Genomic DNA, 22716 nt, shown 5'->3' on the forward strand with positions numbered 1-22716 from the left:
ATCCTGGAAACCTCAAATCCAGGAAATCCCAGATCCAGGAAATCCCAAATCCAGGAAATTCCCAAATCCAGGAAACCCCAAATCTGGGAAACCCTGAATCAGGAAATCCCAGATCCTGGAAATCCCAAATCCAGGAAACTCCTAAACCAGAATCCCCCCAAATCCACAAAATCCCAAATCCTGGAAACCCCTGAATCCAGGAAAACCCAAATACCAGGAATCCCAAATCCAGGAAATTCCCAAATCCAGGAAATCCCAAATACTAGGAATCCTAAATCCAGGAAATTCCTAAATCCAGGAAATCCCCAAATCCAGGAAATCCCCAAATCCAGGAAATCCCAAATCTAAGAAACCCCAAATCCTGGAAATTCCCAAATCCGGGAAATCCCAAATCCAGGAAATTCCCAAATCCACAAAATCCCACATCTGGAAACCCCTGAATCCAGGAAATCCCAAATACCAGGAAATTCCCAATTACTGGAAATCCCAAATCTAAGAAACCCCAAATCCAGGAAATTCCCAAATCCAGGAAATCCCAAATCCAGGAAATTCCCAATTACTGGAAATCCCAAATCCTGGAAATTCCCAATTACTGGAAATCCCAAATCTAAGAAACCCCGAATCCTGGAAATTCCCAAATCCGGGAAATCCCAAATCCAGGAAATTCCCAAATCCAGGAAATTCCCAAATCCAGGAAATCCCAAATACCAGGAATCCCAAATCCAGGAAATCCCAAATCCAGGAATCCCAAATCCAGGAAATCCTAAATCCTGGAAATTCCCAAATCCAGGAAACCCCAGATCCTGCAGAATCCCTGGAATGGGATCGGGATGCACTCCTGTCCCTATTCCCATATTCCCATTCCCATTTATCCCATATTCCCATTTATCCATTCCCATATATCCCATCATTCCCATTTATCCCATTCCCATTTATCCCACTATTCCCATTTTCCTTTTATTCCCAATCCCATTTATCCCATCATTCCCATTTATCCCATTCCCATTTCTCCTTTTATTCCCATTTTTCCCACTATTTCCATTTTCCCCATTCCTGCACCCATTTCCCCATTATTCCCACTTATCCCATTCCCATAGATCCCATTATTCCCATTTATCCCATTATTCCCATTTATCCCATTATTCCCATTTTTCCCACTATTCCCATATATCCCACTTATCCCACTATTCCCATTTATCCCATTTTTCCCACTATTCCCATTTTTCCAACTCTTCCCACTCATCCCATTCCTCCCATTTATTCCCACTTATCCCATTTATCCCATATAGCCCATATTCCCATTTATCCCCATTTATCCCATATATCCCATATTCCCATTTATCCCCATTTATCCCATATTCCCATTTATCCCATATATCCCATATTCCCATATATCCCATATTCCCATTTATCCCCACTTATCCCATATATCCCATATTCCCATATATCCCATATTCCCATTTATCCCATATATCCCATATTCCCATTTATCCCCACTTATCCCAGTTATCCCATATTCCCATTTATCCCATATTCCCATTTATCCCCATTTATCCCATATTCCCATTTATCCCCATTTATCCCATATATCCCATATTCCCATTTATCCCCACTTATCCCATATATCCCATATTTCCATTTTTCCCATATATCCCATTTATCCCATATTCCATTTATCCCCACTTATCCCATATATCCCACATATCCCATTTATCCCATATATCCCATATTCCCATTTATCCCCATTTATCCCATATTCCCATATATCCCATTTATCCCATATATCCCATATTCCCATTTATCCCATATATCCCATTTATCCTATATTCCATTTATCCCCACTTATCCCATATATCCCATATTCCCATTTTTCCCCATATATCCCACATATCCCATTTATCCCATATATCCCATATTCCCATTTATCCCCATATATCCCATGTGTCCCATACATCCCATACCTCTCATTCCCATATATCCCATATATTCCATTTATCCTATTCCTATTCTTGTTCCCATTCTCACTGATCCCATATATCCCATATTCCCATTTTCCCCATTATTCCCATACATCCCATTTATCCCATTATTCCCATATATCCCATTACTCCCATTTATCCCATTAATCCCATATTCCCCTATATCCCATATTCCCATTTATCCCACTGCTCCCCTATATCCCATTTTCCCACTATTCCCATTTATCCCATATATCCCATACATCCCATATATCCTATACATCCCATTTATCCCATTATTCCCATTTATCCCATTGTTCCCATTTATCCCATTATTCCCATTTATCCCACTGCTCCCCTATATCCCATTTTCCCACTATTCCCATTTATCCCATATATCCCATACATCCCATATATCCTATACATCCCATTTATCCCATTATTCCCATTTATCCCATTGTTCCCATTTATCCCATTATTCCCATTTATCCCATTTTCCCCATATATCCCATTTTCCACATTATTCCCATACAGCCCATATATCCCACTATTCCCATTTATCCCATTATTCCCACATATCCCATTATTCTCATTTATCCTATTCCTATCCCTGTTCCCATATATCCCATATATCCCATATTCTGCATTTATCCCATATTCCCATTTTCCCCATTATTCCCATATTTCCCATATTCCCATTTTCCCCATTATTCCCATATATCCCATATTTCCCATATTCCCCTATATCCCACATTTCCATTTTTCCCAGTATTCCCCTATATCCCATTTACCCCATATCCCCTTTTATCCAATTTATCCCATATATCCCATATTCCCAATATCCCATATATCCCATATATCCCATATTCCCACTATTCCCATGTATCCCACTATTTCCATTCATCCCATTTATTCCATTTTCCCCACTATTCCCATATATCCCATGTTCCCATTTATTCCCTTTATCCCATTTTCCCATATATCCCATTTCCCCCACTATTCCCATCTATCCCACCTATCCCATTCCTCCCCTATATCCCACTATTCCCATATATCCCATATTGCCATTTATCCCATTACTCCCCTATATCCCACTATTCCCATTTATCCCATATTCCCATTTATCCCATATATCCCACCTATCCCATTACTCCCCTATAGCCCATATTCCCATTTATCCCACTATTCCCCTATATCCCATTTATCCCACTATTCCCCTATATCCCATTTATCCCATATTCCCATATTCCCATATATTCCATTCATCCTATATTCCCATATATCCCATATTCCCATTTTTCCCAGTTATCCCATTTATCCCATATATCCCATTTATCCCATACATCCCAGTTATCCCATATTCCCATTTTTCCCATCTATCCCAGTTATCCCATTTTTCCCATATATCCCAGTTATCCGATATTCCCATTTTTCCCATCTATCCCATCTATCCCATATTCCCATTTTTCCCATATATCCCATCTATCCCATATTCCCATTTTTCCCATCTATCCCAGTGATCCCATTTTTCCCAGTTATCCCATATATCCCAGTTATCCCATATTCCCATTTTTCCCATCTATCCCAGTTATCCCATTTATCCCATATATCCCAGTTATCCCATATTCCCATATATCCCAGTTATCCCATTTTCCCACTATTCCAATTTTTCCCATTTATCCCATATTCCCATTTATCCCACTATTCCCCTATATCCCACTATTCCCCTATATCCCATATTCCCATTTATCCCATATTCCCATATATCCCATTTATCTCACTATTCCTATATTCCATTTTCCCACTATTCCCATTTTTCCCATTTATCCCATATTCCCACTTATCCCATGTTCCCATATTCCCATTTACCCCATATACCCGATTCATCCCACATATCCCATTTTCCTCATCCCCATATATCCCATATTCCCATTTATCCCCATTTATCCCATACATCCCATATTCCCATTGATCCCATTTATCCCATATTCCCAATATCCCATATATTCCATTCATCCTATATTCCCATATATCCCAGTTATCCCATATACCCATTTATCCCAGTTATCCCATATTCCCATTTTTCCCATATATCCCCGTTATCCCATATATCCCATATTCCCATATATCCCAGTTATCCCATATTCCCATTTTTCCCATCTATCCCAGTTATCCCATTTATCCCAGTTACCCCATATTCCCATTTTTCCCATATATCCCAGTTATCCCATATTCCCATTTTTCCCAGTTATCCCATATATCCCAGTTATCCCATTTTTCCCATATATCCCAGTTATCCCATCTATCCCAGTTATCCCATATATCCCAGTTATCCCATATTCCCATTTTCCCATATATTCCAGTCATCCCATTTATCCCAGTTATCCCATATTCCCATTTTTCCCATATATTCCAGTGATCCCATATATCCCAGTTATCCCATATTTCCATTTTTCCCAGTTATTCCATATTCCCATTTTTCCCAGTTATCCCATATTCCCATTTATCCCATTACTCCCCTATATCCCATATTCCCATTTATCCCATATTCCCATTTATCCCACTATTCCTATTTATCCCAGTTATCCCACATTCCCATTTTTCCCATATATCCCAGTTATCCCAGTTATCCCATATTCTCATTTATCCCATCTATCCCATTTATCCCATTTATCTCATTTATTCCAAATTCCCATTTTTCTCATTGATCCCATTTATCCCATATTCCCATTTTCCCATATATCCCAGATTCCCAGTTAACCCATATATCCCAGTTATCCCATATATCCCAGTTATCCCATATTTCCATTTTTCCCAGTTATCCCATATTCCCATTTTTCCCAGTTATCCCAGTTATCCCATATTCTCATTTATCCCATCTATCCCATTTATCCCATTTATCTCATTTATTCCAAATTCCCATTTTTCTCATTGATCCCATTTTTCCCATATTCCTATTTATCCCAGTTATCCCATATTCCCATTTTTCCCATATATTCCAGTGATCCCATATATCCCAATTATCCCATATTTCCATTTTTCCCAGTTATTCCATATTCCCATTTTTCCCAGTTATCCCATATTCCCACCTATCCCATTACTCCCCTATATCCCATATTCCCATTTATCCCATATTCCCATTTATCCCACTATTCCTATTTATCCCAGTTATCCCACATTCCCATTTTTCCCAGTTATCCCAGTTATCCCATATTCTCATTTATCCCATCTATCCCATTTATCCCATTTATCTCATTTATTCCAAATTCCCATTTTTCTCCTTGATCCCATTTATCCCATATTCCCATTTTTCCCAGTTATCCCATATTCCCATTTTCCCCATATATTTCAGTGATCCCATTTATCCCAGTTATCCCATATTCCCATTTTTCCCATATATTCCAGTGATCCCATATATCCCATATTCCCATATATCCCAGTTATCCCATATTCCCATTTTTCCCAGTTATCCCATATTCCCATTTTTCCCATATATTCCAGTTATCCCATTTATCCCAGTTATCCCATATTCCCATTTTTCCCATATATCCCAGTTATCTCATATTCTCATTTTTCCCATATATCCCAGTTATCCCATATTCTCATTTTTCCCATATATTCCAGTGATCCCATTTATCACAGTTATCCCATATTCCCATTTTTCCCATATATCCCAGATTCCCATATATCCCAGTTATCCCGTATTCCCATTTTCACCATATATCCCAGTTATCCCATATTCTCATTTATCCCATTTATCCCATTTATCTCATTTATTCCAAATTCCCATTTTTCTCATTGATCCCATTTTTCCCATATTCCTATTTTTCCCCATATTCCTATTTTTCTCATTTATCCCATATTCCCATTCATCTCATTTATCCCATATTCCCATTTATCCCATATTTCCCATTTATCCCATATATCCCATATATCCCATATTCCCATTTATCCCATATATCCCCATTTATCCTACTATTCCCATTTTTCCCATTTATCCCATATATCCCATATTTCCCATATATCCCCATTTATCCCATATATCCCCATTTATCCCACTATTCCCACACCTCCCCTATATCCCATTTTTCCCCTAAATCCCATTTTTCCCACATTTCCCGTCCCCGCCGCGCAGCTGCCACCCCATCCCCACTTGGGATTTGGGGTCACAATTCCCAATTAATCCCAAACCCATCCCCACACCTGCCCCCGGCCCCGGGACACGGCCAAACCCCAAAAAAAACCCGGGAAAAACCTCGGGAATAACGGGAACGGAACCACCCCAAACCCCGGGGGAATTTCGGGATCGGGGTCGCAGCTGAGCCCCCGACCCCACCCCAAACCCCGAGGGAATTTTGGGATTGGGATCATTGGGATGGCAGCTGAGCCCCCGACCCCACCCCAAACCCCGAGGGAATTTTGGGATTGGGATGGCAGCTGAGCCGGCCATGGATGAGGGATGGGAAATAAAGGAACGGGGCGGGAGCAGCTGGGAAAAAACCCCAAAGGGATTTTTGGGATCCGAGCAGGCAATTAAAGGATGGATGGGGTTTTATGGGATTTGATGGGATTGATGGGAATTCCCCCCCGGGGCCGTTACGGGAACGGCGGAGCCGCCGAGCCCGAGGGGTCCTGGGATGGCCCCGCTCGGCAGCTGATCCCAAAAAAGGGATTTGGGATTGGGGGGGCACCGGGATTCGGGGTCAGGGAAAGGGAAATTCTAGGATTTGGGGTCAGGAAAAGGGAAATTCTGGGATTTGGGGTCAGGGAAAGGGAAATTCTGGGATTTGGGGTAAGGGAAAGGGAAATGTGGGAATTGGGGTAAGGGAAAGGGAAATTCTGGGATTTGGGGTCAGGGAAAATCCGGGATTTGGGGTAAGGGACATTCTGGGATTTGGGGTCAGGGAAAGGGAAATTCTGGGATTTGGGTTCAGGGAAAGGGAAATCCGGGATTTGGGGTCAGGGAAAGGGAAATTCTGGGATTTGGGGTCAGGGAAATTCTGGGATTTGAGGTCAGGGAAAGGGAAAATCCACGATTTGGGGTCAGGGACATTCTGGGATTTGGGGTCAGGGAAAGGGAAATTCTGGGATTTGGGGTCAGGGACAGGGAAAATCTGGGATTTGGGGTCAGTGAAAGGGAAATTCTGGGATTTGGGGTCAGGGAAAGGGAAATTCCGGGATTTGGGGTCAGGGAAAGGGAAATGTGGGAATTGGGGTCAGTGAAAGGGAAAATCCGGGATTTGGGGTCAGGGAAATTCTGGGATTTGTGGTCAGGGACAGGGAAATTCTGGGATTTGGGGTCATGGAAAATCCGGGATTTGGGGTAAGGGACATTCTGGGATTTGGGGTCAGGAAAAGGGAAATTCTGGGATTTGGGGTCAGGGAAAGGGAAATTCTGGGATTTGGGGTCAGGGAAAGGGAAATTCCAGGATTTGGGGTCAGAGAAAGGGAAATTCTGGGATTTGGGGTCAGGAAAAGGGAAATTCTGGGATTTGGGGTCAGGGAAATTCTGGGATTTGGGGTCAGGGATAGGGAAAATCCAGGATTTGTGGTCAGGGAAATTCTGGGATTTGGGGTCAGGGAAAGGGAAATTCTGGGATTTGGGGTAAGGGAAAGGGAAATGTGGGAATTGGGGTAAGGGAAAGGGAAATTCCGGGATTTGGGGTCAGGGAAAATCCGGGATTTGGGGTAAGGGACATTCTGGGATTTGGGGTCAGGGAAAGGGAAAATCCGGGATTTGGGGTCAGGGAAAGGGAAATGTGGGAATTGGGGTCAGTGAAAGGGAAATTCCGGGATTTGGGGTCAGGGAAAATCTGGGATTTGGGGTAAGGGACATTCTGGGATTTGGGGTCAGGGAAAGGGAAATTCCAGGATTTGGGGTCAGGAAAAGGGAAATTCTGGGATTTGTGGTCAGGGAAAGGGAAATGTGGGAATTGGGGTCAGGGAAAGGGAAATTCTGGGATTTGGGGTCAGGGAAAGGGAAATGTGGGAATTGGGGTCAGGGAAAGGGAAATTCTGGGATTTGGGGTCAGGGAAAGGGAAATTCTGGGATTTGTGGTCAGGGAAATTCTGGGATTTGGGGTCAGGGATAGGGAAAATCCAGGATTTGTGGTCAGGGAAATTCTGGGATTTGGGGTCAGGGAAAGGGAAATTCTGGGATTTGGGGTCTTTATTCCCAGTTTCATTCCTGGATTCTTGGCCATTATTCACCCAGTTTATTCCCATTTTTTATCCCCAGATTCCCAGGGTTTATTCCCAGATTTCATTCCCGGATTCCATTCCCAGATTCCCAGGGTTTATTCCCGGATTCCATTCCCAGATTCCCAGGGTTTATTTCCGGATCCCATTCCCAGATTCCCAGGGTTTATTCCTGGATCCCATTCCCAGATTCCCAGGGTTTATTCCTGGATCCCATTCCCAGATTCCCAGGGTTTATTCCCGGATCCCATTCCCAGATTCCCAGGGTTCATTCCCGGATTGCATTCCCAGATTCCCAGGGTTTATTCCTGGATCCCATTCCCAGATTCCCAGGGTTAATTCCTGGATCCCATTCCCAGATTCCCAGGGTCATTCCCAGTTTCCATTCCCAGATTCCATTCCCAGATTTCTCCCCAATTCCCAGCTGTTATTCCCAGTTTTTATTCCCAGTTTTATTCCCTACTGTTTCATGGCGAGCAGCCGCCAGCCCAGCCTCTCCTGCTGGCCGCCATTCCCACATTCCCGCCGTTATTCCCAAATTCCCGGGGTCAGTCCCAGATTCCATTCCCAGATTTCTCCCCAATTCCCAGCTGTTATTCCCAGTTTTTATTCCCAGTTTTATTCCCTACTGTTTCATGGTGAGCAGCCGCCAGCCCTGCCTCTCCTGCTGGCCGCCATTCCCACATTCCATCCCCAGATTTATTCCCACATTCCCAGGTGTTTATTCCCAGATTCCCGGAGTCATTCCCAGATTTCATTCCCAGATTTCTCCCCAATTCCCAGATTAATTCCCAGTTTTTATTCCCAGTTTTTTTCCCTACTGTTTCATGGTGAGCAGCCGCCAGCCCAGCCTCTCCTGCTGGCCGCCATTCCCACATTCCCACATTCCATTCCCAGATTTATTCCCACATTCCCAGGTGTTTATTCCCAGATTCCCGGAGTCATTCCCAGATTCCATTCCCAGATTCCTCCCCGATTCCCAGCTGTTATTCCCAGTTTTTATTCCCAGTTTTATTCCCTACTGTTCCATGGTGAGCAGCCAGGAGCCCAGCCTGTCCTGCTGGCCGCCATTCCCACATTCCCGCTGTTATTCCCACATTCCTGGGGTCATTCCCAGACTCCATTCCCAGATTCCATTCCCAGATTTCTCCCCCATTCCCAGCTGTTATTCCCAGTTTTTATTCCCAATTTTATTCCCTACTGTTTCATGGTGAGCAGCCGCCAGCCCAGCCTCTCCTGCTGGCCGCCATTGCCACATTCCCGCTGTTATTCCCAAATTCCCGGGGTCATTCCCAGATTCCATTCCCAGATTCCATTCCCAGATTCCTCCCCAATTCCCAGATTAATTCCCAGTTTTTATTCCCAATTTTATTCCCTACTGTTCCATGGCGAGCAGCCGCCAGCCCAGCCTGCCCGCTCGCCGCCATTCCCACATTCCCACATCCCATCCCCAGATTTATTCCCAAATTCCCGGGGTCATTCCCAGATTCCATTCCCAGATTCCATTCCCAGATTCCTCCCCAATTCCCAGCTGTTATTCCCAGCTGTTATTCCCAGTTTTATTCCCTACTGTTTCATGGTGAGCAGCCGGGAGTCCAGGCTGTCCTGCTTGCCGCGCATGGCCTGCATGTCGGCGAGGAGCCGCGCCACGCTGTCCTGCCGCACGCGCACCTCCTCCCCCTTCAGCGACGACACCTGGGGCAAAATATCCACAAAATCTCAGGGAAAAATGGGAATTGGGGTGCAGGAAACACTCAGATATTTTGGGGAATTTTCCTGAATTTTTCCCGATTTTTTTCCGAATTTTTTTACGATTTTTTCTGAATTTTTCCGATTTTTTCTGATTTTTTTCTGAATTTTTTTCCGAATTTTTCCTGATTTTTTAAGGATTTTTCCAGCTTTTTTTCTTTATTTTTCCTGATTTTTTTTCTGGGTATTTGGAACTTTTTGGGATTATAGAATATTTTTTAAAGGATTTTTTTTGGGATTTTGATCGGTTTTCAAGGAATTTTTGGGGTTTTTTTGGGACTTCTGTGTCCCTGTGTCTGTCCTGCCGCACGCGCACCTCCTCCCCCTTCAGCGACGACACCTGGGGCAAAATATCCACAGAATCTCGGGAAAAATGGGAATTGGGGATGCAGGAAACGCTCAGGAATTTTGGGGAATTTTTCTGAATTTTTTTCCCGATTTTTTTCTGATTTTTCTTTGGATTTTTTCTGGATTTTTGATAATTTTTTTCTGAATTTTTCTGATTTTTTTCTTTATTTTTCCTGATTTTTTTTTCTGGGTATTTGAGACTTTTTGGGACTATAAAATATTTTTAAAGGATTTTTTGGGGGATTTTTATCAGATTTTAGGGAATTTTTGGGTTTTTTGGGGGATTTTTGTGTCCCCCCAGCATCTGAACCTCCCCTCCCTGCAGAGAAAATAGAAAAATAAAAAGTGAAAAAAGGGAAAAAAAATCAGGAAAAAAAAAATTTGGAATGGGCAAAAATTTCCTGATTTTTTGGGATTTTTTTTTATTTTTTTTTTAGAATTATTTGGATTTTTTTTTAGATTTTTTTTTTCATTTTTAAAGAATTTTTTTCCCATTTTTGGGGGGATTTTTTTTCCCATTTTTTTAAATTTTTGGGAGATTTAAAAAAAATTCTTTAGGAGTTTTTGGTGGATATTTTTTTTAATTTTTGGGGATTTTTTGGGGATATTTTGAGAAGTTTTTTGGGATTTGTAAAGAATTTTTTAAGGATTTTTTTCAGGATTTTTTGAAATGTTCGGGCCAATTTTTTTTTTGGAATTTTTTTTTAATTTTTAAATTTTTTTCTCTTTTTTTTTAGAATTTTTCCCAGAATTTGTCGAGATTTTTGGGGATTTTTTTTATTATTTCTTTGGGATTTTTGGAGAATCTTTTCTGATTTTGGGGGGGATTTTTTCTGATTTTTGGGGGGATTTTTAAACTGATTTTTTGGGGGATTTTTTGGGATTTTTTTCAGAATTTTCTGGGGCTTTTTGGGTTTTTCAATGCTAATTTTTGGGGTTTTAAATGAAATTTTTAAAACTTTCTGTGCATTTTTTTCCAGGGATCGTTCAAAAATTTTGGGGGATCTTTAAAGAATTTTTCAGTATTTTTGTAAATTTTTTTTTTCATTTTTGGGGGATTTTTTAAAAATGTTTTTTCTGAATTTTTTTGAGAATTTTGTTAAACCTTTGGGGAAATTTTTGGGGATTTTTTGAGGGAGTTTTGGGAGAGTTTTTACAATTTTTGGAGGGATTTTTTGAATTTTTTAATTATTTTTCCAAGTTTTGAGCCTTTTTTTAGCATTTTGGGGGATTTTTTTAGTATTTTTCCAGAATTTTTTGTGATTTTTGTGAGGTTTTTTTAAAGATTTTCTTCCCAGAATTTTTAAAGGATTTTTCAGAATTTTTTTTTTTTTTTTTAGAATTTTTTTGGGTTTTTAAAAAAATTTGTGATTTTTTTTTTTTTAGAATTTTTGGGGTTTGTTTTAAAAATTTTTATATATTTATATATTTATCTATTTTATATATTTAGGGAGACTCAGAATTTTTTTTCACTTTTTCAAATATTTTTCATTTTTTCAATTTTTTTTCATTTTTAAAAAAATTTTTTTTCAATTTTAAAAATTTTTTTTTCATTTTTTCTTTTTTTTTTCATTTTTTCAAAAATTTGTGAAGATTTTTTCACTTTTTTTTCCTGCTTTTTTTTTTTAATTTTTAAAGGAATTTTTAGCTCTATTTTTTCCTGGCTGAATTTTGGGGCAAATTTTGGGATTTTTAATGAATCCTGGCTGATTTTTATGGAAAATTTTGGAATTTTTAATGGATCCTGGATGGTTTTTATGGAAAATTCTGGGATTTTTAATGGATCCTGGCTGGGTTTTATGGAAAACTTTGGAATTTTTAATGGATCCTGGCTGGGTTTTGGGGCAAATTTTGGGATTTTGAATGGATCCTGGATGGTTTTTATGGAAAATTTTGGGATTTTTAATGGATCCTGGATGGGTTTTATGGAAAATTCTGGAATTTTGAATGGATCCTGGCTGGGTTTGGGGCGAATTTTGGGATTTTAAATGGATCCTGGATGGGGTTTATGGAAAATTTTGGGATTTTTAATGGATCCTGGATGGTTTTTATGGAAAATTTTGGGATTTTTAATGGATCCTGGGTGGTTTTTTGGGGCAAACCGTGGGAATTTTCCCATTTCCTCCCCGTTTTTGGTGCCCAATCCCATTTCCTTCGTTCCCCCCCTTCCCAAGTTGGCATTTTTGGGGATTTTGGGGAATTCTGGGGCACTCACACTGGTGACTTTCCTCTTGATGTTCTCCAGGAGCTGCTCCTGGCTGGGTTTTGGGGCAAATTTTGGGATTTTAAATGGATTCTGGGTGGGTTTAGGGAAAAATTTGGGATTTTTAATGGATCCTGGATGGTTTTATGGAAAATTTTGGGATTTTAAATGGATCCTGGATGGTTTTATGGAAAATTTTGGGATTTTAAATGGATCCTGGATGGTTTTTATGGAAAATTTTGGAATTTTTAAGGGATCCTGGATGGTTTTATGGAAAATTTTGGGATTTTAAATGGATCCTGGATGGTTTTTATGGAAAATTTTGGGATTTTTAATGGATCCTGGCTGGTTTTATGGAAAATTTTGGGATTTTAAATGGATCCTGGATGGTTTTTATGGAAAATTTTGGAATTTTTAAGGGATCCTGGATGGTTTTTATGGAAAATTCTGGGATTTTAAATGGATCCTGGATGGGTTTAGGGAAAATTCTGGAATTTTAAATGGATCCTGGATGGTTTTTATGGAAAATCTTGGGATTTTTAATGGATCCTGGATGGTTTTTATGGAAAATTTTGGGATTTTTAACGAATCCTGGATGGTTTTAGGGAAAATTATGGAATTTTTAATGGATCCTGGCTGGGTTTTGGGGCAAATTTTGGGATTTTAAATGGATCCTGGATGGTTTTTATGGAAAATTTTGGGATTTTAAATGGATCCTGGATGGTTTTGGGGCAAATTTTGGGATTTTTAATGGATCCTGGATGGTTTTTATGGAAAACTTTGGGATTTTTAATGGATCCTGGATGGTTTTGGGGCAAAATCTGGGAATTTTTATCAGATCCTGGATGATTTTGGCGCAAATATTGGGATTTTTAATGGATCCTGGGTGGGTTTTATGGAAAATTTTGGGATTTTAAATGGATCCTGGCTGGGTTTTAGGGAAAATTCTGGAATTTTCAATGGATCCTGGATGGGTTTATGGAAAATTTTGGGATTTTGAATGGATCCTGGCTGGTTTTGGGGCAAATTTTGGGATTTTTAATGGATCCCGGCTGGGTTTTAGGGAAAATTCTGGGATTTTTAACAGATCCTGGCTGGGTTTTGGGGCAAATTTTGGAATTTTAAATGGATCCTGGATGGTTTTATGGAAAATTTTGGGATTTTAAATGGATCCTGGCTGGTTTTATGGAAAATTTTGGGATTTTAAATGGATCCTGGATGGTTTTATGGAAAATTCTGGGATTTTGAATGGATCCTGGCTGGGTTTTGGGGAAAATTCTGGAATTTTAAATGGATCCTGGATGGGTTTTAGGGAAAATTTTGGGATTTTAAATGGATCCTGGGTGGGTTTTAAGGAAAATTTTGGGATTTTTAATGGATTCTTGGTGGTTTTATGGAAAATTTTGGGATTTTTAATGGATCCTGGCTGGTTTTATGGAAAATTTTGGGATTTTAAATGGATCCTGGATGGTTTTGGGGAAAATTCTGGGATTTTTAACGGATCCTGGCTGGGTTTTGGGGCAAATTTTGGGATTTTTAACGGATCCTGGATGGTTTTGGGGCAAATTTTGGGATTTTTAATGGATTCTGGCTGGGTTTTGGGGCAAATTTTGGGATTTTAAATGGATCCTGGCTGGTTTTAGGGAAAATTTTGGGATTTTAATGGATCCTGGATGGGTTTTATGGAAAATGCTGGGACTTTAAATGGATCCTTGCTGGTTTTAGGGAAAATTTTGGGATTTTAATGGATCCTGGATGGGTTTTATGGAAAATTCTGGGACTTTAAATGGATCCTGGATGGTTTTTATGGAAAATTCTGGAATTCTGAATGGATTCTGGGTGGGTTTTTGGGGCAAACCGTGGGAATTTTCCCATTTCCTCCCCATTTTTGGTGCCCAATCCCATTTCCTTCGTTCCCCCCATTCCCAAGTTGGCATTGTTGGGGATTTTGGGGAATTCTGGGGCACTCACACTGGTGACTTTCCTCTTGATGTTCTCCAGGAGCTGCTCCTGGCTGGGTTTTGGGGCAAATTTTGGGATTTTAAATGGATCCTGGATGGTTTTGGGGCAAATTTTGGGATTTTAAATGGATCCTGGCTGGGTTTTGGTGCAAATTTTGGGATTTTTAATGGATCCTGGCTGGGTTTTATGGAAAATTTTGGGATTTTAATGGATTCTGGATGGGTTTTGGGGAAAATTTTGGGATTTTTAATGGATCCTGGATGGGTTTTGGGGAAATTTTGGAATTTTAAATGGATCCTGGCTGGGTTTTGGGGCAAATTTTGGGATTTTAAATGGATCCTGGCTGGGTTTTATGGAAAATTCTGGATTTTTAATGGATCCTGGATGGTTTTGGGGAAAATTCTGGGATTTTTAACGGATCCTGGCTGGGTTTTGGGGCAAATTTTGGAATTTTAAATGGATCCTGGCTGGGCTTTGGTGCAAATTTTGGGATTTTTAATGGATCCTGGATGGGTTTTATGGAAAATTTTGGGATTTTAAATGGATCTTGGATGGTTTTTGGGGCAAAGTTTGGGATTCTGAATGGATTCTGGGTGGGTTTTTGGGGCAAACCATGGGAATTTTCCCATTTCCTCCCCGTTTTTGGTGCCCAATCCCATTTCCTTCGTTCCCCCATTCCCGAATTGGCATTTTTGGGGATTTTGGGGAATTCTGGGGCACTCACACTGGTGACTTTCCTCTTGATGTTCTCGAGCAGGTGCTCCTGGCTGGGTTTTGAGGCAAATTTTGGGATTTTAAATGGATCCTGGATGGTTTTAAAGAAAATTCTGGAATTTTTAATGGATCCTGGATGGTTTGTGGCAAATTTTGGGATTTTTACCAGATCCTGGATGGTTTTTATGGAAGATTCTGGAATTTTAACAGATCCTGGCTGGTTTTAGGGAAAATTCTGGAATTTTAAATGGATCCTGGATGGTTTTATGGAAAATTTTGGGATTTTTAATGGATCCTGGATGGGTTTTATGGAAAATTTTGGGATTTTAAATGGATCCTGGCTGGGTTTTAGGGAAAATTCTGGGATTTTTAATGGATCCTGGATGGTTTTTATGGAAAATTCTGGGATTTTTAATGGATCCTGGATGGTTTTAGGGAAAATTCAGGAATTTTAATGGATCCTGGATTGGGTTTTGGGGCAAATTCTGGGATTTTGAATGGATCCTGGCTGGGTTTTGGGGCAAATTTTGGGATTCTTAACAGATCCCAGCTCCTTTTAAGGGAGAATTTTGGGATTTTAATGGATCCTGGCTGGGTTTTAAGGAAAATTCTGGAATTTTTAACGGATCCTGGATGGTTTTATGGAAAATTTTGGGATTTTGAATGGATCCTGGCTGGGTTTTTGGGGCAAACCGTGGGAATTTTCCCATTTCCTCCCCGTTTTTGGTGCCCAATCCCATTTCCTTCGTTCCCCCCCTTCCCAAGTTGGCATTGTTGGGGATTTTGGGGAATTCTGGGGCACTCACACTGGTGACTTTCCTCTTGATGTTCTCGAGCAGGCGCTCCTGGCTGGGTTTTGGGGGAAAATCTGGGAATTTTAAATGGATCCTGGCTGTGTTTGGGGCAGATTTTGGGATTTTTAATGGATCCTGGGTGGTTTTATGGAAAATTCTGGGATTTTTAACGGATCCTGGCTGGGTTTTGGGGCAAATTTTGGGATTTTCAATGGATCTTGGATGGTTTTATGGAAAATTTTGGGATTTTAAATGGATCCTGGATGGTTTTAGGGAAAATTCTGGGATTTTAAATGGATCTTGGATGGTTTTATGGAAAATTTTGGGATTTTTAATGGATCCTGGGTGGTTTTATGGAAAATTTTGGGATTTTTAACAGATCCTGGCTGGGTTTTGGGGCAAATTTTGAATTTTTATCCGATCCTGGACGGTTTTGGGGCAAATTTTGGGATTTTAAATGGATCCTAGATGGTTTTTATGGAAAATTTTGGGATTTTTAACGGATCCTGGATGGGTTTGGGGCAAATCTTGGGATTTTTAATGGATCCTGGATGGTTTTATGGAAAATTCTGGAATTTTCAATGGATCCTGGGTGGTTTTTTGGGGCAAACCGTGGGAATTTTCCCATTTCCTCCCCGTTTTTGGTGCCCAATCCCATTTCCTTCGTTCCCCCCATTCCCAAGTTGGCATTTTTGGGGATTTTGGGGAATTCTGGGGCACTCACACTGGTGACTTTCCTCTTGATGTTCTCGAGCAGGCGCTCCTGGCTGGGTTTTGGGGGAAAATCTGGGAATTTTTATCAGATCCTGGCTGGGTTTGGGGCAGATTTTGCGATTTTAAATTGATCCTGGATGGGTTTTATGGAAAATTTTGGGATTTTGAATGGATCCTGGCTGGGTTTTGGGGCAAATTTTGGGATTTTTAATGGATCATGGCTGGGTTTTGGGGCAAATTTTGGGATTTTTAATGGATCCTGGCTGGGTTTTAAGGAAAAATTTGGGATTTTTAATGGATCCTGGATGGTTTTAGTGAAAATTCTGGGATTTTTTTACAGAACTTGCTGGTTTTTGAGGAAAATTCTGGGATTTTTAATGGATCCTGGCTGGGTTTTGGGGCAAATCCTGGGATTTTTAATGGATCCTGGATGGGTTTTATGGAAAATTTTGGGATTTTTAATGGATCCTGGATGGTTTTAGGGAAAATTTTGGGATTTTGAATGGATTCTGGGTGGGTTTTTGGGGCAAATTTTGGGAATTTTCCCATTTCCTCCCCGTTTTTGGTGCCCAATCCCATTTCCTTCGTTCCCCCCATTCCCAAGTTGGCATTTTTGGGGATTTTGGGGAATTCTGGGGCACTCACACTGGTGACTTTCCTCTTGATGTTCTCCAGGAGCTGCTCCTGGCTGGGTTTTGGGGGAAAATCTGGGAATTTTTATCAGATCCTGGCTGGGTTTGGGGCCAATTTTGGGATTTTGAATGGATCCTGGATGGTTTTTATGGAAAATTTTGGGATTTTGAATGGATCCTGGATGGTTTTTATGGAAAATTTTGGGATTTTAATGGATCCTGGCTGGGTTTTGTGGCAAATTTTGGGATTTTAAATGGATCCTGGGTGGGTTTTATAGAAAATTTTGGGATTTTAAATGGATCCTGGCTGGTTTTATGGAAAATTTTGAGATTTTAAATGGATCCTGGCTGGGTTTTTGGGGCAAACCGTGGGAATTTTCCCATTTCCTCCCCGTTTTTGGTGCCCAATCCCATTTCCTTCGTTCCCCCCCTTCCCAAGTTGGCATTGTTGGGGATTTTGGGGAATTCTGGGGCACTCACACTGGTGACTTTCCTCTTGATGTTCTCCAGGAGCTGCTCCTGGCTGGGTTTTGGGGCAAAATCTGGGAATTTTTATCAGATCCTGGCTGGGTTTGGGGCAGATTTTGCGATTTTAAATTGATCCTGGATGGTTTTTATGGAAAATTTTGGGATTTTGAATGGATCCTGGCTGGGTTTTGGGGCAAATTTTGGGATTTTTAATGGATCATGGCTGGGTTTTGGGGCAAATTTTGGGATTTTTAATGGATCCTGGCTGGGTTTTAAGGAAAAATTTGGGATTTTTAATGGATCCTGGATGGTTTTAGTGAAAATTCTGGGATTTTTTTACAGAACTTGCTGGTTTTTGAGGAAAATTCTGGGATTTTTAATGGATCCTGGCTGGGTTTTGGGGCAAATCCTGGGATTTTTAATGGATCCTGGATGGGTTTTATGGAAAATTTTGGGATTTTTAATGGATCCTGGATGGTTTTAGGGAAAATTTTGGGATTTTGAATGGATTCTGGGTGGTTTTTTGGGGCAAATTTTGGGAATTTTCCCATTTCCTCCCCGTTTTTGGTGCCCAATCCCATTTCCTTCGTTCCCCCCATTCCCAAGTTGGCATTGTTGGGGATTTTGGGGAATTCTGGGGCACTCACACTGGTGACTTTCCTCTTGATGTTCTCGAGCAGGCGCTCCTGGCCGCGCAGGAAGAAGGGGTGCTGGAACTCGGTGTCGTCGCGCTCCGGCTTCACCAGCCCGCCCTGCTCCAGGTGCACCACCTTCCGGAAACCGTCTGGGAAAGTGGGGAAAAATGGGGAATAAATGGGGAAAATAGTGGGGAAATATTGGGGGAATATTGGGGAAAATATGGGGGGAAAACTAGGAATAAACGGAAAAAAATATAGGGAAAAATGGGGAAAAAATGGGGAAAATAGTGGGGAAAATGGGGGGAAATATTGGGGAAAATACGGGGAATAAATGGGGGAAAATATGGGGAAAATACGGGGAAAATTGGGGGAAAAATGGGGAAAAAGCTGGGAATAAATGGAAAAAATACTGGAAAAAATGGGGAAAAATTGAGGAAAAATGGGGGAAAAGTGGGGGGAAAATCAGGGGAAAATGGGGAAAAATCCAGGTGAAAATGGGGGGAAATGGGGAAAATTGGGGGAAAATATGAGGGAAAATTGGGGGGAAAATGGGGAAAATACGGGGAAAAATGGGGAAAATATGGGAGAAAAATGGGGGAAAAATCTGGGAATAAATGGGGAAAAAATGGGAAAAAACCTGGGAATAAATGGGGAAAAATCCGGGGAAAAAACGGGGAAAAACTGGGAATAAATGGGGAAAAAATCTGGGAAAAAACAGGGGAAAATGGGGAAAAAACGAGGAATAAATGGGGAAAAATTGGGGAAAAATGGGGAAAATATGGAGAAAAAATTGGGGAAAATGGGGGGAAAAAATTGGGAAAAATGGGGAAAAATGCAGAAAATATGGGGGGAAAATGGGGGAAAATACGGGGAAAATGGGGGAAAAAACTGGGAATAAATGGGGAAAAATGGGGAAAATACAGCGAAAAATGGGGAAAAAATGGGGGTAAATGGGGAATAAATGGAGAAAAAATGGGGAAAATATGGGTAAAAATGGGGGAAAAACTGGGAATAAATGGGGAAAAATGGGGAAAAAAGGGGGGAAAATGGGGAAAATATGGGGGAAAAATTGGGAATAAATGGGGAAAATACTGGGGAAAATGGGGGGAAATATTGGGGAAAATATGGGGAAAATACGGGGAAAATTGGGGGAAAAATGGGGAATAAATGTGGGAAAAAATGGGGAAAAAATTGGGAAAATTAGGGAAAAAAATCTGGGAAAAATGGGGGGGAAAAATGGGGAAAATACGGGGGAAAAATGGGGGGAAAAACGGTGAAAATATGGGGGAAAGATGGGGAAAAAATGAGGAATAAATGGGGGAAAATGGGGGAAAATGGGGGTAAAAATGGGGGAAAATCTGGGAAAAAATGGGGAAAAATGGGGAAAAATATGGGAAAAATGGGGGGAAAATGGGGAAAAAATGGGGAAAATACGGGGAAAAAATGGGGAAAAATTGGGGGGAAATGGGGAAAAATGGGAGGAAAATGGGGAATAAATGGGAAAAATAGTGGGGAAATATTGGGGAAATATTGGGGAAAAATGGGGGAAAATATGGGGGAAAATTGGGGGAAAATGGGGGAAAAATTGGGGAAAAAATCTGGGAATAAATGGGGAAAAATGGGGGAAAAAATCTGGGAAAAATGGGGGGAAAATGGGGAAAATATGGGGGAAAAATTGGGAATAAATGGGGAAAATACTAGGGAAAATGGGGGAAATATTGGGGAAAATATGGGGGAAATATGGGGAAAATTGGGGGAAAATGGGGAATAAATGGGGAAAAATATGGGTGCACCACCTTCCGGAAACCGTCTGGGAAAATGGGGAAAAATTGGGAATAAATGGGGAAAATAGTAGGGAAAATGGGGGAAATATTGGGAAAATATGGGGGGAAATACGGGGAAAATATGGGGGGAAATGGGGGAAAAATCTGAGAATAAATGGGGAAAAATGGGGAAAGAAAATCTGGGAAAAATGGGGGGGAAAACGGGGGAAAAATGGGGGAAAAATCTGAGAATAAATGGGGAAAAATGGGGAAAGAAAATCTGGGAAAAATGGGGGGGAAAATGGGGAAAATATGGGGGAAAAATTTGGAATAAATGGGGAAAATACTGGGGAAAATGGGGGGAAATATTGGGGAAAATACGGGGAAAATTGGGGGAAAAATGGGGAATAAATGGGGAAAAATATGGGTGCACCACCTTCCGGAAACCGTCTGGGAAAATGGGGGAAAAATTGGGGAAATAAATGGGGAAAATAGTGGGGAAAATGGGGGAAATATTGGGGAAAATATGGGGAAAATACAGGGAAAATATGGGGGGAAAATAGAAAAAATACTGGGAAAAAATGGGGGAAAATGGGGGAAAAAATGGGGGGAATACGGGGGAAAAATGGGGGGGAAAATGGGGAAAAAACTGGGAATAAATGGGGAAAAATGGGAAAAAAAAGGGGGGGAAATGGGGAATAAATGGGGAAAATATGGGGGAAAAATTGGGAATAAATGGGGAAAATACTGGGGAAAATGGGGGGAAATATTGGGGAAAATATGGGGAAAATACGGGGGAAAATTGGGGAAAAATGGGGAATAAATGGGGAAAAATATGGGTGCACCACCTTCCGGAAACTGTCTGGGAAAGTGGGGGAAAAATTGGGAATAAATGGGGAAAATAGTGGGGGAAATGGGGGGAAATATTGGGGAAAATATGGGGGGAATACGGGGAAAATATGGGGGGAAATGGGGGAAAATTGGGGGAAAATCTGGGAAAAAATGGGGAAAAATGGGGAAAAAACTGGGAATAAATGGAAAAAATACTGGGAAAAAATGGGGGAAAATCTGGGAAAAAATGGGGGGAAAATGGGGGAAAAATGGGGAAAAAACTGGGAATAAATGGAAAAAATACTGGGGGAAAATCTGGGTAAAAATGGGGGGAAAAATGGGGAAAAAATGGGGGAAAAATGGGGAATAAATGGGGAAAATAGTGGGGAAAATGGGGGGAAATATTGGGGAAAATATGGGGAAAATACGGGGAAAATATGGGGGAAAATGGGGGAAAAATTGGGGAAAAATCTGGGAATAAATGGGGAAAAATGGGGGAAAAAATCTGGGAAAAATGGGGGGAAAATGGGGAAAATATGGGGGAAAAATTGGGAATAAATGGGGAAAATACTGGGGAAAATGGGGGGAAATATTGGGGAAAATATGGGGAAAATACGGGGAAAATTGGGGGAAAAATGGGGAATAAATGTGGGAAAAAATGGGGAAAAAATTGGGGAAAATTGGGGAAAAAAAATCTGGGAAATAACGGGGAAAAATGGGGAAAATATGGGGGAAAAATTTGGAATAAATGGGGAAAATAGTGGGGAAAAAATTGGGGAAAACTGGGGAAAAAATCTGGGAAAAATGGGGGGAAAAATGGGGAAAATATGGGGGAAAATTTGGGAATAAATGGGGAAAATACTGGGGAAAATGGGGGGAAATATTGGGGAAAATATGGGGAAATACGGGGAAAATATGGGGGGAAATGGGGGAAAAATGGGGGAAAAATCTGGGAATAAATGGGGAAAATTGGGGAAAAAACTGGGAATAAATGGGGAAAAATGGGGAAAAAAGGGGGGAAAAATGAGGGGAAAATGGGGGAAATATGGGGGAAAATTGGGGGAAAGATGGGGGAAAAAACGGGGAAAAAAGAGAGGAATAAATGGGGGAAAAATGGGGAAAAATGAGGAATAAATGGGGAAAAATACTGGGGAAAATGGGGGGAAATATTGGGGAAAATGGGGGGAAAATCTGGGAATAAATGGGGGAAAATGGGGGGAAAATGGGGGGGAAATGGGGGAAAATTGGGGGAAAAATGGAAAAAATACTGGGAAAAAATGGGGGAAAAACTGGGAATAAATGGAGGAAAAACTGGGAAAAAATGGGGGAAAAAACAGGGAAAAAATGAGGAATAAATGGGGAAAATACAGGGAAAAATGGGGAAAAAATGGGGGGAAAATGGGGAATAAATGGGGAAAATATGGGGAAAAATGGGGAAAAAACTGGGAATAAATGGGGAAAAATGGGGGAAAAAACAGGGAAAAAACAAGGAATAAATCGGGAGAAAATGGGGGGGAAATGGGGAAAAAACTGGGAATAAATGGAATAAATGCTGGAAAAAAATGGGGAAAACCTGGGAAAAATGGGGAAAACCTGGGAAAAATGGGGAAAAAATGGGGGGGAAATGGGGGGAAAGATGGGGGAAAAACGGGGAAAAAAAGAGGAATAAATGAGGGAAAAAATTGGGGGAAAAATGAGGAATAAATGGGGAAAAATGGGGGAAAATGGGGGAAAAATGGGGGAA

The 22716-nt window shown here is 40.9% G+C and overlaps 1 protein-coding gene across 1 annotated transcript; it reads right to left on the minus strand.

The window, feature by feature from the left end:
- Nucleotides 1-9713: 9713 nt before the first annotated feature.
- Nucleotides 9714-18610, minus strand: LOC132323037 (heat shock factor protein 1-like; the record flags this gene model as incomplete). Its single annotated transcript, XM_059837818.1, has 2 exons — nucleotides 9714-9851; nucleotides 18388-18610. Coding segments are annotated over 2 exons (352 nt in total), but the record flags the coding sequence as incomplete, so codon positions are not given.
- Between the last annotated feature and the right edge of the window lie 4106 nt (nucleotides 18611-22716).

The sequence above is a fragment of the Haemorhous mexicanus genome, unplaced genomic scaffold (assembly GCF_027477595.1).
Source record: "Haemorhous mexicanus isolate bHaeMex1 unplaced genomic scaffold, bHaeMex1.pri scaffold_261_ctg1, whole genome shotgun sequence".
In the NCBI taxonomy this organism is placed as follows: Eukaryota; Metazoa; Chordata; class Aves; order Passeriformes; family Fringillidae; genus Haemorhous; species Haemorhous mexicanus.